Below are 19,036 nucleotides of genomic sequence, written 5' to 3'. Positions count from 1 at the left end.
GTGCAGTGGGACACAATCCTGCATCTGAGTTACAAAGGAAAACAGACAATACAGTGGGACACAATCATGTATCCAGTTTACACAGAAATCACACAAAAGGAAAAATGGGTTAAATGCAAACAAAAAAAATGTCAGGCAACTAATTGGCGGAAGCTTATGGTCACATGGAAATGTATAGACAAGCTATCCGCGATAGTTAACACACTGATAGGACACAATGGTCGACTGTGTGAAACTATACAAGTGGTCGACGGCGTTTCAATCCCTTACAGAGTATAGTGGGAACATCATCGGCACTGTTGTGTTTCACATGCCTGAATTGAATTACTGCCTGTAGGAAAGAAGGGGATAAAGAAGGCAGACATAAATGTGAGGCTAAAGAGAAAGTACAGCTTGTTGAGACCAAAATTGGTTGTCAGAGAACACCATGCACTGATTAATTCAAGGCCATGCAGGAATGCATAGCTAGCAGTGAAGTTTAAGAAAAAATGAGGGGAGCAAGGTTAGTGAAATTGCGTGATAATTCTAAGAGTGAAGTGACTCCGTAGGTGCATATGGTTAATGTGGAGTCCAAGAGAGGACGACTTGATCAAGGAATAGCAAACGAAGAATTTACAGATCAGACAAGGAGCATGAGAGCATTTTATAACAAGCATTTACAATGCAATGGTCTCGGCATTATTAAAGGTAGAGCTATTGGCATTGCTCATTAAATTTTTTTTTTAAACATAAATAAATGGTATTGTCATTTACAATGGCAATAGTTGAGCATTAGAGAGTAGTAGAGAGTTTTCGCGCACACAGAGCCACCCACACACACACAGACAGAGCCGCACACACACACAGACAGAGCCGCACACACACACAGACAGAGCCACACACACACACACACACAGAGCCACGCACACACACAGACCGAGCCACGCACACACACACAGACAGAGCCACGCACACAGAGGCACAGAAAAAACGGGATGATAAGCAGGGAACAGAGGCACAGAAAAACCGGGATGACAAGCAGGGAACAGAGGCACAGAAAAACCGGGATGACAAGCAGGGAACAGAGGCACAGAAAAACCGGGATGACAAGCAGGGAACAGAGGCACAAGCAGGGCACAGAGGCACAAAAACCGGATCACAAGCAGGGAACAGAGGCACAAGCAGGGAACAGAGGCACAAAAACCGGATCACAAGCAGGGAACAGAGGCACAAGCAGGGAACAGAGGCACAAGCAGGGAACAGAGGCACAAACAGGGAACAGAGGCACAAACAGGGAACAGAGGCACAAACAGGGAACAGAGGCACAAACAGGGATCGCAAGCAGGGAACAGAGGCACAAGCAAGGAACAGAGGCACAAGCAGGAAATAGAGGCACAAAAACCGGATCACAAGCAGGGCACAGAGGCAGGAACAGGAAACAGAGGCACAAGCAGGGAACAGAGGCACAAGCAGGGCACGGAGGCACAAAAACCGGATCGCAAGCAGGGAACAGAGGCACGAACAGGGAACAGAGGCACATAGAGGGAACAGAGGCACGAACAGTGAACAGGGAACAGAGGCACAAACAGGGAACAGAGGCACAAATAGGGATCCCAAGCAGGGAACAGCGGCACAAGCAGGGAACAGAGGCACAAGCAGGGAACAGAGGCACTCACTACACTCACTCTGCAGTCGCACTCCTCTGCACTCACTCTGCACTCACTCTGCACACACTCTCTGCTCTCACACTCTCTGCTTTCACACTCTCTGCTCTCACACTCTCTGCTCTCACACTCTCTGCTCTCACACTCTCTGCACTCACACTCTCTGCACTCACTTTCACTCTGCACTCACACTACAGTCACACTCACTCTGCACTCAGGCATATTTTCTATAACGGCACTGTTTGTGATGCCTGTCTAAACCCACTCCACCCCTCTTTGCCTATGAATTAAAATATTGGTTTCTTTTTTTTGCTTAATAAAATATTTGGGAAAACACATTGTTCGAATATGTATATTTTAGGTTGCAATGTAATTGTGTGTTTATTACATTTCTGTCAGTAGATTACTTGTAAAATTGAGGGGTTCCTGTAAGTGCTCGTTTGTAGACACTATTGACAAAAAGCTATTTAAATAATGCACATTTTAACGAGTAATTATATTAATGATAGACATCATCCTCCAGTCCATCCTGTTCATGTCTGGCACAATCCAACCCATTCCACTATTATTTGGAAAGTTTCCACTGATGCATTTATTTTTTATGTCATCAGTAGTTTCTATTACTTTAGCTTAGGTCTTTGTTTCAGGGGGTTACAGCAATGCACACGCACACACACTCTCTCTACTCTCTCTGCTTGGGCATATATACAACACTGTCTCCGGTCACTCAACCATACACAGCAGAGCCCCTCAGACTTTTACACGCATACAGTTTGTGTTAATCCCACACACCAGGACATCTTCATTCACATGCAAAAGCTTCCCTCTGTCATCCGATCCATCCTAGCACGCTCCTTACTCGCAAAGCCACAAACACACACACCTATCCTGATTATCCTGAACCTCCCCAGTCACACGCACGATTCCTGCAGCCCCCCCAGTCTCACGCACAAACGCCTGATGCACCCCCCCATACACAGACACAACCCGATCTGGTTGCACTCATCCTGCAGTCTCACCGGCCAGGTGAAGTTAAAGGGCAGCCTGAACACACACACACACACACACACACACTCTCTCTGCTTGGGCATACATATAACAGTGTATCCGGTCACTCAACCATACACAGCAGAGCCCCTCAGACTTTTACACGCATACAGTTTGTGTTAATCCCACATACCAGGACATCTTCATTCACATGCAAAAGCTTCCCTCTGTCATCCGATCCATCCTAGCATGCACCTCACTCGCAAAGCCACAAACACACACACAACTATCCTGATTAACCTAAGCCTCCCCACTCCCACGCACGATCCCTGCAGCCCCCAGTCTCACGCACAAATGCTCTGATGCCCCCTGCGCCCCCACATACAGACACAACCCGATCTCGTTGCACTCATCCCGGAGTCTCACCCGCCAGGTGAAGTTAAAGGGCAGCCTGATGGGTTGCTGAATCCCTAGACCTCCGTGTTTGCGAACGAGTTGGCCCCAACGGACAGAGCAGCTCAGCCAACCAGTCGCCCGGCTACTGTGCTAGCGCCCAATCAAGGAGTGGAGGCTGGACCGTGCTTGCTCTGCTCCCCAGCCCCTATCGTGTTCATGTGCAGTTTTGCCGGAGCCCCGACTGTATGTGAAAGATTATATCTTCCTTTACCTTCAAATGGAGCCAGCGGCAGCAGTGATCTCCGGGCACCCAGGGGACAGGAGGTTGGGGGACTGGGGGCTGGGTTCTGCGGCATAAGACGATCGATCCTCACCGTAGACTAGAAAAAATGGCGCCCGCCAGCTTCCGAATTTTTCGGATTCGGGGGCGTGGTTTTGCTATTTTGCGTGACAGACAATGTCACTGTCTAAAGAACAGTAAAACTTACGCCCCCAAATCCGAAAAAGACTGGGCTAAATCTGAGTGACGCATCTCTCCTCCAATGGCTGGCCTCCGTTTAGGAAGCCAGCCAATGGAGGAGAGACAGGGCAGGGAGGCGGGTTCCAAAGCGCTACTAGGGGACATTAATTCTCCGACCCCAGACTGCGCAAACGCAGCCTTTTGGTCCTCGACCTAAAAAGGATGCTAAAGTGATCGAAATTGGTGCAGGCGGCGTGGGTTGTCAACGTGACCCAGGGGGTGCCGACCGCATTGCTTAGCGTGCTGTGGATCCAAATGGTTGCTAAATGGCACGAGTGGGATGACAGTGCTCGTTTATAAATTATATGGTGAAAACGAGAACGGATAAGCGGCGCAATTGGAGAGAACTTTAAATAATGCGATCCATAGGGAGGACGTGTTGGGAATCCCGAATAGTTATTGGATGAAGCGAGTGAAGCGGCAGTGATCGTAGTAAGATATCCGTGATCGGATAGTGACGAGGCACAATTACTGATACATTTCTATGGTGCAATGCCTCAAATTATGTGTGAAAACGATCCTGGAATTCAAATGAAGGCGCTTGTAAAGTGGCAGTCTCAGTGCTGTGATAGCGTGGTGGGGTTCGGGCAAGGGAGAATCGAGAGAAGACTAACGGAGTACATACAAACCTCGAGGAAGTAAGTGCGTCTGCTAAGCACTGTGGATGTTTTCATGATCGAAACCTAGAGGAGCAAGTAATTAATTAAGAGCGCAGCCCTGGGATAGTGGGTTCGGGTGAAGGTGTTTTTAAGAAAAGACAATAACTGTTACCTCGTGGTGTGGTGATACTTCCAACGCGTGGGCGGACAATTCCTGGATTAGAAGGATGCGAGGTTGCTGGAGAATTAATCCACTGGGCAACCATCCATAGAAGGGCAATGCCTGTGGGGTTTAAAATAGCATTACAACCAGTTAGGACCTGCGGTCCAAGGATTTTGTGATGCACCGGAGTCTCCTCTTATTCTGAGACTGCACGATGGCTACGGGCCGCTTCCGCAATTGCAAGGGCTGCTAGGTCTGATGTGGGGGTGTGGCCCAGTGCTCAAATAGTAAAGTGTGTAGCGCGTACTACTGTGGCAGCCGTATTGTGTGAGTGTAAAGCGTGATCGGGGGAGCTGTTGATAGTATAACATAAAGGAGGAAAATAGAGCATAGATGAAAAGTTCGAGATTTTTTGAAGAAAGACACGGTTAAGATGATTTCAAATCACCTGTCGATACAGATTCACAACCAATTTGAGAAAGTAATAAGGTAAAGAATTGTTTTACCCATAGGTGAACATTGGAAAATTCAGTTGGCCAGGCACCATATTACAAGGCTTAAGGTTCCAGTCATATTGTGAAAATGGGCAAGTGGAATTAAGGGTAAATTCAGGTAAACAGTTAGGAAATTTAGACATAGTTATATTTACATTTAAAGAATAAAGTCATGGAACTACAGGTGAACAAACCAAGAGTTTGTGAGTCATCAGTTAGGATGTTCATGCTTACAGCAGAGAAGTCCAGTCTTCTGCACGAATAAGTCAATTTCTAATGCTGTCAAAGCGGATTATCATTTTTAACTCCTGTCTGCTCAACAAAAGAGACCTGTTGCCACCTCGTGGGGGCAATTTTAGTACACTCAACACTATCCAATGTAGGTCATCCTCAGTGTAACCAGTCTGTATGCAATGTTCTTCAAGTGGCGCGTTGGGTGTTTTACACCAGACTCTGCTCCTGTGTTGGCCAGTCCTGGTCTTTACCTTCTGCGTAGTCTGGCTGATGTATACTTGAGGGCACGGGCACTGAACCAAATATACAACGTTACATGTATTGCAGTTAGAGAATGTGCGGAAATTCACAGTTACATTGTTGTGGGTGAAACATTTACCTTCCATGCTGAATTCACATACATTGTACGCACTACATGTGGAATGCCCAACTAAAGGTGGCCATTCGAGTCCTCCTTGCTGGGACTATGGCGTTGTTGGCTGCTGGACGGCCCATTTGTTGACTGTGTATTTTTCCTAGAGTTGTCTGCAAAATGGCCATAAAACACACTCCACAGCATGGACAACTGGCCCTAAAGAAGGTCCAGAACCAGCTCAACTCAGCAGTCACTGAGGCGGGGAAGGAGGAGTAGGAGGATAAGGCGGAGGAGGAGGAGGACAAGGCGGAGGAGGAGGAGGACTGAACACTGCCAGGGACCTTTGGGTGGCGGAGTCCGCCGGGGCATGGAATATCAGGCTGCCATCGAACAGAAGATCAATCAGCCGCTCCTGAAGGTTTTCAGGGAACAGGCCGTCCCGAAGCCAAGCATGGCGACGGAGGGCGGCTGAGGAAGCAATGGCCTGGCCCAGCACCTCCGAGATGTCCAGAGCGAAGAATAAACGCAGCTAGCTCCTGGCTGTAGGAAGTTGGATACCTGACTACGGTTACCCCAGATTTTTTTGCCTAGTGTTTAGCTGGTTTTCGACTTAGTTGGCCTGAGATCCTGCTAATCAGGGCCCCAGGCTATCTGTTCTCACTGTAAAATGGACTCCATGTACTTTCGGTACATCTCCAATTGGATATTGGGTCACCTTAAGAGCCCCTGTATAGTGTACTTTAGGTACCCAGGGCATAGGCGCATCCAAGGCCATACCAGGGCCTGCAGCATGTATTATGCCACCCCTGGCTGGCCATCACTACTGGCTGATCACTCAGCTGGGGCAAGGTCGTGTAATCACCCCTTGCTTAGGTGTAGTATCCCTATACCTACTTTTACATATAGACACATATATACCTATTAGTCACTCCTATGGCAGGCCTTAACAATCCTGGAGGCAGAGTGCCTGATTTTATGTGATATGAGACTTTAGCATGAACTGAGCCTGTCTGCAGCTTTCGGAAGCATGTCCTTATAGCTGTTCTATGATATAGCCATACCATATACTCTTAAGTGCATTATGATCCTCGCGGTTGAATGCTAACTTTGGTTTGGCTTTATCAAAACATGTTGTGTAAGGTGTCATACTCTTTGGAATACTACCCCCTCGCCAGTTCTGGCGACGGGGTTAGCATTCCACCCTTATAGAGGGAGAATAAATGTTTTTCCCACTATACCTGGTTAAAGTTAACCAGAGCCTCAGCATCACAAAATGGATGCTGCTGCCACAGACCCAAGTCTCACCTCCTGCTGCTGGGAGTCCTTCCAGCGAGGGAGGCTTGTACAATAGGGTTCCTGTCTTGGGAGGTGCTAGCACCACCCCAGACAGGCCATAGTGTATTGGGGCAGGGAGGGCTGAATGAAATGAGACACTGCCTGGGGCACACAAAGTGTCCCATGCATAGCCCGGTTCAAGCCGAACAACAGCCCTCAGGGACAAACTGCGACACTTACCCACCGGGGAGCGACTCTCTCGCGACATCAGAGAGGGGCAAGGACGACGACATTGGCTGTTTCTGAAGCGGTCTGCCGAGGCTGATCGACGGGATGAAGCCAACCTTGAGAGACACGCTGAGAGTAGTTTCCAACTGTTGGCACGCCTCACAATCAGTCGAGCCGTGATCTTCCCCTAAACACCACATACAAATGAGGTGAGGGTCCGTCGCCGACATAAGATGCCCACATGACGTGCAGGTCTTGAAGCCCGAAGGCATTCGCACACTGTTTCACCCAAAAGTAGCACAATGAGGAAGAAAAAAAAGGGCCCAAACAGGCCAGAGCAAAGATCGGATCCGCGTTGCACGCGGAAAAGGAAAAAACTGACGTAGGTGCGCCGGGTTGGGACTTATGTGACATCGTTGGCATAATGTAAGACGCCAGGGCGGAGTCACGTGATGTCGCCCCGCCCCCGGCGCGCAGGGATGCAGTGGCAAAAAGTTTCCGGATCCAGACTCATGCCTGGGGATAATTCTTCGTGAAGGAATCTGCGGCTAGTAGTCTTTATCAGATAGAAGAGCACAGAGATATGTGCATTAGAAATATTGGTGGGATGGAAGGAAGGCTCACCTTTATAGAAATAGATGTCTTAACACCGCCTGTCCCACCGCAGCATCCTTCATCAATTCAGAATCCAAGCAGTAATGCTTAGTGAATGTATGCAACATTTTCCAGGTTGCTGCTCTACAAATGTCCGAGAGGGGCACGCCAGCAAACATTGCCGTAGATGTAGATATTGCCCTAGTGGAATGGGCGCAAACTCTTGATGTAAAGGTTGACCAGCTTGCTGGTGACTGAAGAAAATAGCACTAGAGATCCATCTAGATATGCTCTATTTCTTTAAGGGAAAACCTTTTCTGGGTAAGCTGGAAGCTATAAAAAGCTGATTAGACTTGCAAAAGGATTTGGTTCTGTCTAGATAAAATTTAAGTTAAAGGGGGTACAAGGGAACCCAGTATGTAGTTAAGGACCTTGGGTAGTAATTTCTAAAGCAACAATGGTCCTTAAAAGGAACTATAGGGACATACAGATAAAGTATAGTCTTCAATGACAGACTTGACCCTGAGATCAGGCCTTCTGTTTTCTCTTGGGCTGCTTGACAAGCCTTCCGTGGGTTTTTTCCCTGTGGCTCTTTAGCTTTTCCCTCAGCTGCGGACGTTCTTCCAAAGAGGGTTCCCATGTCTTGGGACGTAACGTACTCCCATGTGGGGTAGTGGTAGTTATTATATAGCTTGCTCTCTGCTAGGGAGTTCTGGTCGCCTTCGGGTGCCTGTCCTCCATGTCGTTTATGTCGCTATTGCTTTTTGAGGCTTTGAGCGCGGACCCTCGTAGTGGTGTGTCTGGGCACTTCCTCACCTTCCTGCTCCTGTCCTGAGGGCTGGGATGATTCTGTGTTCTCCCTTGTCAGGCATCGCCTGCCCAGTCTTCCTGGGGCCCAGGCTGTTCTTCTTGCTTCTGTTGGCACTGCTCTGGTTTCCTTTCATCTGGGGTGGGCTCGCCTTCTTTTCCCTCGTTTCCTGGGGCCCTCTAGGCTTTTTCTTCTTCCTCTTCCTGTCCTGGCATTGGATGGAAGCTCTGTTGCCTTGTAGGGGAGTGGGGTGTTTCGGCCTCTCTGGCCTTGCCCTTGGTTCTTCTGTTGTGAGTACGGCCTCTGTAGGAAGGTGGATATTTGACTATGGTTACACCCAACTTTTTGCCTGGTGTTTTGCTTGTTTTCCGACTTAGTTGACCTGGGACCCTGCTATTCAGGGCCCCAGGCCCACTGCTCTCTCTGTAAAATGGATGCCATGTACCTTAGGTACATATCTAATTGGATACTGAGTCACCTTATCAGTCCCTGTACAGTGTACCTTAGGTACCCAGGGCATAGGTGTACCCAGGGTCTACCAGGGGCTGCAGCATGTATTATGCCACCCCTGGCTGGCCATCCAAATCTGACACAACTGGCTGCACGACAGCTGGGGCAAGGTGGTGTAAACACCCTTTGCTTTAGATATAGTATTCCTATATCTAACCCTAAAATGGACACATGTATTCCTATCAGTCACTCCTATGGCAGGCCTTAACAATCCTGAAAGCAGAGTGCTTGGAATTATGTGAGATGGTGCTCTGGCATGAGCTGAGCCCGTCTGCAGCTTGCGGAACCAAGTCCTAATAGCTGTTCCATGATAACGCGTACCATATACTCTTAAGTGCATTATAATCCTCGCAGTTATTTGCCAACTTTGGTATCGCTTTATCAAAACATGTCGAGTAAGGTGTCATACGACTTGGAATACTAACCCCTCGCCAATTCTGGCGACGGGGTTAGCATTCCACCCTTCTAGAGGGACACGACATGTATGTAACTGAGAACCCCCTGTTAAAGTTAACTCGAGCCTCAGCATCACAAAATGAATGCTGCCACCACAGACACAAGTCTGACCTCCTGCTGCTGGGAGTCCTTCCAGCGAGGAGAGCTTGGACAAAGGGTTTCCTGTCAGGGGCGGTGATAGCACCATCCCAGACAGGGTTTTGTGTATCCCAGGTAGGCAGGGCTGAGAGGAAGTGACTGCAAGTGGCACCCCGGTGCTCACTGTGCATATGCCGGCTCAAACCAGTTCCAGGGGCACCCCAGCCCCTGAGCTGGGGAAAGTCCGGACAAGGGAGAGGGGTGTAACCACCCCCCTCCTGGTCCCACCCATGGGCAGGACCTAGTCGCGTGCCAGCCCCTTTTCTTAGAATAAAGGTAGGAGCGGGCCCCCTTCCCAAATTAGATCATCCTGAATCTTGAACGACTTTCTACGAAAGGAACTCTTGACTTTCTTTGAAGACTCTCCCTTGTGGCTAAGGAGTAGCATCCTGCACCCGCAGGCACCACCTAAGCATCGCGGTTTGCTGCACGTCCATCCTCCGGATCAAGACTGACCAGCTCGACGAGACCCGGATTCCCTGGCATCTCTGACCTCTACCTGCATCATCAGCCCAGCTGAGATTCGTGGGTGTGACGAGACCTGAGGGACCGGCCATCTTCTGAAACTGCACGACGCTTAACCAGCACGACCGCCCAGGGATCCTCGAGTGAGTGCACTGGGGTTTGAGAAGACCCAACCCTGAGCAGCTCCAGCACCGAAGTCCAGCCCCCCAGTTTGAGAAGTTGGCCTGATATGCAGTGCTCACTATTCTAGTGATCACTATGTATCAGTCCAAACGAGCCTTATTTATGATTGGTTGTAAGTCAACCTTATAGACCAGCTATCCTAGTAGCATGGACAAGAGCAGTCTTTAGGCTAAACTCTAGAGGGCGTGTTAAGCCAGCTGTTATACCATCACATATACCCCTTAAACACCAAGTGAAAGGACACCACACAAGTTGTTATGAAAATAAAAGGATATTTATTTATAACAAGTCTACCCTGATCTCTTTATGAGTCAGGGAGCTAAGCACACAACAAAACTCTTACGAAAATACTTTAAGTTGCACAATTTACACAAATGCCTGAGGGGCACGAAAAACCATATACACTAAAAGTGGAATGCGAAATACTAGCAGGTAAGTAACAAGATCCAGAGGCTTTAGGATCGCTAGGACATAACTACTGAACCTTCAGGTTAGGAGCAGGAGGCCTAGGGAGATCGGGTGCAGTGTGCGCACTTTCACGCGGGATGCGGGACAAAGTCTATGGGTACTAGTATTCGTAAAGTTAGTGTTATCGGACGAATCCGACTAGATAGGCTGAAAACGAAAAAGGATCCGGACACTTAGATAGTGAACCTACATTGGAGCACCGAAATGCTCAAGTTACCTAGCCTAGGGGCTGCATAGGGTTCAAAAGACGTCGGGAATCCTCGTTAGTCTATGGAGCCTGAAAGAAGTTGTTGCTGGCAGGCGACCAGTGATGATGTTCGGAGTGATCCAAGCCTGGATCGATGATGGAGACGACCTGAAAGCAGAGGGGACTCAGTTCTTAATCACTAGCCAGTGATTGTGTGGGCACCAGGATGGCACCGTATGAAGTCACCTCGACCAGGTGAGTGGGCGACGCTGGACTCTGCTGTCTCTCGGACCAGGAGGTGTTGTCGCCAACCAGGATGGAGGTGCGAGCTGTCCCACGAAGGTGTCTGCTGTCGGCGATGCTGGGCCCAGGATTTGGGCAACAAACCTTGGCAAAGGCAAGCCCACGCGGTGGAGTCAAGATGGCGTCTGGAGTGGACCAGGAGGGTCCGGGGTGCTCCTCTCTTGGAAGGGAGCAAGGCCAAGTCTGGAGCAACCAGACCAGCGAAGTAATCGTTGTGGTTCGTCGTCAGAAGGGCCACTAGCCAGCAGGCAAGTGACCGGACAACGCGGTGAGCAGCAAAGAGCAGAAGGGCTAGGTAAACCGAGCATTTCGGTGCTCCAACGCAGGTTCACTATCTAAGTGTCCAGATCCTTTTTCGTTTTAAGTCTACCTAGTCGGATTCGTCCGAAAACCATGACTTTAGAAATACTAGCCTCCATAGACTTTGTCCCGCATCCCGCGTGAGAGTGCACACTCTGCACCCGATCTCCCTAGGCCTCCTGCTCCTAACCTTAGGGTTCAGTCGTGTAGTCCTAGCAATCCTGAAGCCTCTGGATCTTGTTACTTACCTGCTAGTATTTCGCATTCCACTTTTAGTGTATATGGTTTTTCGTGCCCCTCGAGCATTTGTGTAAATTGTGCAACTTAAAGTATTTTCTGAAGTGTTTTGTATTGTGCTTAGCTCCCTGACTCATAAAGAGTTCAGGGTAGACTTGTTATATATAAATATACTTTATTTTTCATAACAACTTGTGTGGTGTCCTTTCACTTGGTGTTCAAGGGGTATATGTGATGGTAAAACAGCTGGCTTAACACGCCCTCTAGAGTTTAGCCTAAAGGCTGCTTTTGTCCACGCTACTAGGATAGCTGGTCTATAAGGTTGACTTACAACCAATCATCAAGGGTCATTTGGTATGATACACAGTGGTTACTAGAATAGTGAGCACTATATATCAGGCCAACTTCTCACAGCCTCTACCAGTCTTCTTTCTTCTTCCTTCATCCCTCTTGGGGTCGGAGGTGTTCTGCTTGTGGGGGTTCCTCTTACCTGGAAGGGACAATCTTTCTTACGTGGTCCGCAGGTCTGGTTCCCTGTGGGACATTCTGTCCTGTCCAGGCTGGTGGGGTTCTTTCGCAGACCCTCCTTCCCTGTGGGTATTGCTAGGGTATCTATTCTACGTGAAGGAATCTGCGGCTAGTAGTCTATCAGATGTGCGAGTTACTTCCCTTCGGTAACGATGTATCTGGTAGAGACGATTCTAGCCCCAGATTCCTTCACGGTCCGCCCTTCCTCCCCATTACTGCGAGGACCCTTGTGTTGGTCTTTGACACTCTACCCCCGTCCCGCCCCCCGCCCCCGGTAGTGGGCTGTGTCACCTGTGAGTGCATTATTTCGCTCTTGTCGGGTCGCTCTGTCTTGTTGCTGTTCCTTCCTACTTTTTGGTTCATTGAAGGATGGGTTTATGTTGCACCTGTGCCCCGCTGCTCTGGCTGCTCCAGTTTTGGGGGGTTGCCTTCAATATCTGCCCTCCCCTCCCTTCCTCTTGCTGCTAGTGTTCCTTGCCCCTCTGCTAACCTATGAGTTGGAGTCATCTGGCCATGCCTTGCCCTTGTTCTTTGGGGGGTAGTTGCCCTCTGTGCTGGAGTGGCTTGGAGGTTTGTCGTTCCTATCTGTCTTGGGACTGGCTCCCCTTCCCTGTTCTGGATGGGGGCTGTAGGCCTGCCATGACTTTTTACATATGTTCCTTGTCTCCGGGGAAAGGCTCTCTACATATTTGCAGGGTAGCTGCTCAGGGCTCTGCTCTGTTCTTTCTTCTTCCCCTGCCTTTGGATGCTGCAGTGTTGCACTGCTCCTTATGGTGTCGCTTGTCTCAATTCCTTTTTTCTTTTCTTTCGCATACTATTACCATACTCCCACAGTTTTGTCTGGTGGCTCCGCGTTCCGGCGGAGAAAAGCTTTGAAGAAACCTGATGTAGGCGCGATACATTGTTACCGAAGGTAAGTAACTCGTACATTTGTTGTGCCAATATTGGAAACTATGCATTTGTTTTTTAATATTTATATGCATTTCAATTATATGTATGCATGCTTTTATATTTCATTGTCCAGAAATAGTTGTTGACCTATTTGTATATGTACAGCTTATGTATATGACAAAATGTGTTCATTACTGCTCAGGTGTTCACTAAAGTGATGGCAGTAGTCGCAGATCACCTCCGGAGGTTAGGGGTTCCAGTCTTCTCCTACCTCAGCAATTGGCTTTTGAAGGCAGGCTTACTATTGGTAGTCCGCTCCCATCTCCAGACTACGGTACACCTGCTGCATTCGCTAGGGTTCACTACCAATTTGATGAAGTCACACCGCTCCCTTTTATTGAAGCTGTTCTGGATATGGTACACTTTCAAGCTTCTCTTCCCAAGCGGTGAGTCCAGGTATTGAGGTTATGATACCAATGTTTCAACCTCTGTAATGGATTTCATTGAGACTGACCCTGAGGCTGCTGGGTCTCACAGCCTCCACCTAGTGACACAGGCCCGCTGGCATATTCAGGCTCTGCAGTCTCACCTGTTTCGGTGAGCTCAGCATCAGGGGAATCACTCCGACATGGTCCAGATCTCCGAGTGAGCTGTAAAAGACCTGCAGTGGTGGCTAACGAGCCGCAATATGGTCATTGGCAGACCCCTGGGTATGTATTCTAAGGTAAGGAATCGGCAGCTAGAATCTGTGGCTAGAAGTCTATACTAGATGAACAAGTTACTTACCTTCAATAACGCCTTATCTGGTAGAGACAGTCGAGCCGCAGATACTTTCCCGATTCTCCCTGTTCTGCGAACTGATTCATTAGAGTTTCCCTTCTGAAGGCCGTAGTGATGCACACCAGTCTGCCAGCATTCCACGTGGCTCTGAAGTTCTGGCGTGGTAAGTCACAAATATAAACGGATTTCAGCGTGTTGGAGTGGAGTGTCTATACGCATGGCTCATGGCCCTTTTAGTGTGGATGCCGACACAGAGCCAAAGAACGCCACATACCAGCGCATAGGTTTAGTACTCCAAAATTTCCAGATCTAGTCTGACGCCAGTGGAATATTCTAAGGTAAGGAATCTTCAGCTAGAATCAGTTTCTACCAGATATAAGGTGTTATCAAAGGTAAGTAGCTTGGTCATTACGCACATATGTGAACAATAACATTTAAGCGCTGATTTTATGGAGCCTTGTCATCACTTTGGGGTAACTTCTTTATGATTCCAAATCTAGATTCAGTGGTCTAGTTCCCATTACTGAGATTGCAATTTCCCGAACAAATCTCATACCTCAAATTATATCAGAAAATGCTGATGTTCTGGGAAGATGGTGTTTATCAAAAGAATTTGAATGTATGTAACTTCTTGTTTTACTTCCTCTGTCTCTTTGTCTATCCTCTGAGTGAAATTCATGTTCTTTCAACTACCTTCTCCTCTTCCTTTCTCCATAACCCTAATTTATTATGCTTACAAAGTGGTAATAATCTTTCCTTGACTCTGCGCAGTCAGTACCCCAAGGTCCTAACACTTCTGTCTGCAGCTATTGCAAGGGAACAGAATGCTCGTACTATGGATAATATATGTGGTGCTGTGGCACGTATGATTATCACCAATGCCGAAGGTGTGCCTCTTGACCAGGTAATTAGAATATCCAGCTCTTTGTTAATGAAATATCTTCTATTCGTCCACTTTTCAGATAATGTTAATTTTGACTCAGGATGAAGGTCTGGGCAGTGGTACTGCATCGAAAACACAGACATGCACCTTCAGAGTAAAGTCTGTGTGATGTTTCCTCTTCTCAAGTATAAGCAGTTTGGGGAGGCACCATCGAGTCAACGCCAACCTGGCTGCGTCTTAGTGCAGCTCTGCCGGTGAGGATAAATTATCCGTAAATCGTCTGGCTAATTGGTGAACATCCAACCCTGAAATACAGGGCAGGGCATGCATTGTGAGGTGTAGAGTCCCATAGGCTGAAAAAAGTGGGCTGAAACGAATTAGGCACTGAGAGGCGGAGTTGTGGACAAGCAACATTGTGAAGCCCTAAGATGGCGACCCTGTGATTCACAAAATGACCTGGGCCGGACAAGCCGTAGCCATGATGATGGAGAAGCGGAGCCAGGAGCAGCTATGGTCACATCTTGCAAGAGCTATGGTGGGTTTGATTTGTGCTTGAAGTGGAGCGTGGCCGCATTCTGAAGATCCAGAGAGGTGTGCCATTTGTGCCTGTGGTGCTCATAGACTGAATCCTGAGACAGCTGTGAGTGTCCCTGGCAGCAAAGTGCACAACAAGGGACCCGGCGAGCAGCGTTGAAGGAGGTTGGGCCGGGAAGTGGCAACCTGGAAATAGCAGCACTGCTGGAGATGACACAGCGGGCAGCATGAGCTCCGAGATGGAAGAACACTGGCCCATAGGGCCATAGTGGCCAGATAGTATGAAGGGGACGAGGAGCAGTGCGTGGCTGCTGACCCGTCATAGAGTACGTAGTGGAGGGAAGACTGTTGAAGCCTGGTGATAACGTGAGTTGAAGAGGCTAAGACTAACCAGACGCCATACGGCTTGGTTGCACGTCTGTGCTATATAATGAATGAAGCTGCACATTGACAGAGCAGTGCTGTACTTGTCGCACAGCAGTGGCGCTAATCGAGCACGCACTGGTCGTAGAAACTACAAGAGATAGCCCCACAGAGTGCTGAAGCAGCGAGCTTGACCTCCTGGCATAGTAAGCGAAGTAGCTAAAGGTGTGTAAGAAATCTGAAAGAAACAGTCATTTATAGATTCCATACCTTAGAATCACCCTCCGGTGTCCGACTGGATCCAGAAAGATTTTCGTCAGCAGTACCCCTGCATGTCGGAAGGTGGCATTGGTCGACTCTGCGTTAGTCGTGGTCGCCAGGATGACATTGCGGTAGCTACAAAGACTCCGCCCTCGCTCACTGACGTCTGTTCTTTCTTTTTCCGCGCCAGCCTGCGCAGATCTAGAGAGAGCGGTACCTCTAGTCACGTTTTGATTGACTTTTTGCCAAATTTGGTCAGCACAGTTTTCGAGTCTTCGACTCCTGGTGCACGTCAGAGATGCCCGGCTTCAAGGCTTGCGGTTCCTGTAGCCGACTTATGTCGATGACGGATCTCCACCGGGTGTGCTTCTTTTGCCTGGACCACAACTACGACCCTAAGTCGTGCTCTTCCTGTCGGACCATGAATCCAAAGTCTTTGGGAGAGTGGTCCCGAAAGCTCCTCGAGGGCCAGTAGTTGGCTCCAAGTCATTGAAGGTCCTGGTTGCGTGGGAGGTCGAGGGTCTATGCGTGGAGTCACTCTTCTTCCAAGTCTTCTCACTCTGGGTCTGGTAAGTCTAAGCACAAGAAGAATTCGAAGAAGCATCATCGCTCTTTGACTTCTCCCCGGCCGACGGTGACAAGGGATGCGGGTGGTGCCCCTCCTGTTGCTCGACCTGCAGACCCCGATGGTTCGACTCCGGGCTTCCCTCCCTTCCCAGGTCCTGAAGCAACCCCTGCCCAGCTTTGTCAATTTTACGAAGCGATGCATGCCATCTTTGGCCAGCCTAACTCTGCTGACGAGCTATCAGGCCCCGAAGACTCGGCTGGGGGGTCCTGGGCCGTCGATGCCGGCTGCTCTGGCACATCAGGGTTCTCCTTGCATTCAGGCATGGGTTCGAATCGGCGCTGGTCAACCTGGTTACCTCCCCCGGCGCTGACTCCATGCTCACCACATCTGTAGCAGACACCGTGTGGGATACGGTAGTGCAAGTGCTATCTCTGTGCCCAGAGCAGGCGTTGGCCGTACTCTCCCGTGTGGTTGCTGAAGGGAGATACACAGTGAAGTTTACCATCTGTTGTGGGCTGGATATCTCTAACTCACTAGGCAGGACGATTTCCACGTCGGCAGCCCTTCGACCCTATGCTTGTTTGAGGTAGACTGGTTTTTCAGGGATGTCCAATCCATTCTTATGGACGTGTCCTTTGATGGCTGTCACCTATTCGGCGACAAGGCAGACCACCTCCCCCACTGGCGCACCACCACGTCGGACAGGTGAGTTTTGCAAATAGTCCGAAGGGGCTACTCCCTCCACTTTGAGACTACCCCTCCTATCATACCACGTTAGTACCATCGCATGTCGGAGGATCTTCTGGCCCTTCTCCAACAGAAAGTTTCAGCACTCTTGGCCAAGGGAGCCATCGAGCGAGTTCCTGTCCTAGAAGTAGGTCGTGCTTGCTATTCCCACTACTTTCTGGTGCCTGCATCCTATCTTGAATCTCAAGAACATCAACCTCTTCCTCCGGATGGAGAAGTTCAAAATGTTGGCGCTAGCTCAAGTACCTTCTGCCCTCTAGCCTGGAGACTGCCTGGAGACTGGATGGTAGCGTTGGACTTGCAGGACACTTATTTTCACAACATCCCCTGCCGGCCCACCGGCGTTACCTGCGGTTCATGGTAGGCCACAAGCACTTTCTGTTTACCATGCTTCCCTTTGGCCTTTCCAGCGCCCCTCAGGTGTTCACGAAAGTGATGGCGGTGGTTGCAGCTCATCTGCGCAGATCGACGGTTTCAGTCTTCCCCTATCTCAAAGACTTGCTGTTGAAGGCAGGCTTGCTCCAGGCTGTCGTCTCCCACCTCTAGACTACGGCCAACCTCCTGCATTCGCTGGTGTTCTCCATCAACGTGCCGAAGTCACACCTGACTCTCTCTCAGAAGCTCCTCTTCATCGGAGCGGTTATGGACACAATTCAATTTCAGGTCTATCCTCCAGAACAGCGAGCCTGGGATATTTGGGCTATGGTTCCGATCTTTCAGCCTCTATCCCGGGTTTTGGTCAGGATGACCCTCAGGCTAATGACCTCATGGCCTCCTGCATCTTACTGGTGGACCGTGCCAGATAGCATATTCGGGATCTGCAGTGGGACCTCAAGTTCCAGTGGACACAACATCAGGGGAACCTGTCTGATTGCGTCCAGATGTCGGAGGGCACTGTACGCCAATTGCAGTGGTGACTAAAGAACCAGGATTGGGTTGACGGCATATCCCTCTCTCTTCCCCAACCAGAATTCACAGTGGTGACTGATGCGTCACTTCTGGGATGGGGCGGCCACATGGGGGAGTTGGAGATCAGAGGCCTCTGGTCTTTGGCGGAGTCGGGCTCCACATCAACCTTTTGGAGCTTTGGACGATTAATCTTGCACTCAAAGCATTCCTTCCCTCTGTCTGGGGAAGAGTAGTGCAGATGTTCATGGACACCGCAGCCATATGGTACTGCAACAAACAAGGCGGGGTGGGGTCGTGGACCCTATGTCAAGAGGCCCTCTGCCTCGGGACATAGCTGGAACATCAGGCCATACCCCTGGTGGTTCAACATTTGGCTGGTTTGATGAACGCCAGGGCAGACTAACTCAGCTGCAGGTGCTTGATAAACCACGAATGGCGTCTTCACACAGAGGTGGTGCAAGGTCTCATTCAATAGTGGGGAGAGCCTTGGTTTGATCTATTCGCCACCGAAGAGAATGCACAAGGTGAGCAATTCTGTGTTATGGAATTTCCAAGGTGGCACTCGGAAGGCGACGCTTTTCATCTTGAGTTGAGTTGGGGTCTTTTATAACCCTTTCCGCCTATACCACTTCTGCCCAGGGTGCTGAAGAAGATCATCACTTTGCATACCTTTTTCCGCCTCCACATCCTTCCAAAGAAGAAAAGAGGCTCCACCGTCGGGATCCAAAGCATGTGCTTTCCTTTTACTTGGATTGCATAAGACAATTCCAGGTGGATGACCAGCTCTTTGTTGGGTACGTGGGCACCAATAAGGTTGTGCCGTGTACAAACAGACCATTTCTAGATGGGCCTTTTTATGCATTAAAGCTTTTTATTCCTTGGCAGGAGGGTGATGGCAGCTACCACTGCTTTAGGATGTGGATTCCCCCTTAATGACATCTGTTAGGCAGCTACCTGGGCATGGCTGCACATGTTCACTAGACACTACCGCCTGAACAGCCAAGTCCTGAGAGACCGCTTCTTTGGCCG

The 19,036-nt window shown here is 49.4% G+C and overlaps 1 protein-coding gene across 1 annotated transcript in view; it reads left to right on the top strand.

The window, feature by feature from the left end:
- IPO4 (importin 4) overlaps positions 1-19,036 on the top strand; it is a 2,281,504-nt gene that overhangs the window by 2,019,943 nt on the left and 242,525 nt on the right. The window contains exon 27 of the mRNA XM_086923725.1: positions 14,514-14,646. Coding sequence (XP_086779851.1) covers positions 14,514-14,646 — 133 coding nt within the window. The remainder of the gene's footprint in view (positions 1-14,513; positions 14,647-19,036) is intronic.

The sequence above is a fragment of the Lissotriton vulgaris genome, chromosome 5 (assembly GCF_964263255.1).
Source record: "Lissotriton vulgaris chromosome 5, aLisVul1.2, whole genome shotgun sequence".
Lineage (NCBI taxonomy): Eukaryota > Metazoa > Chordata > Amphibia > Caudata > Salamandridae > Lissotriton > Lissotriton vulgaris.
Note: the sequence above shows the minus strand (reverse complement) of the source record. Positions and strands in the feature narration are given on the sequence as shown.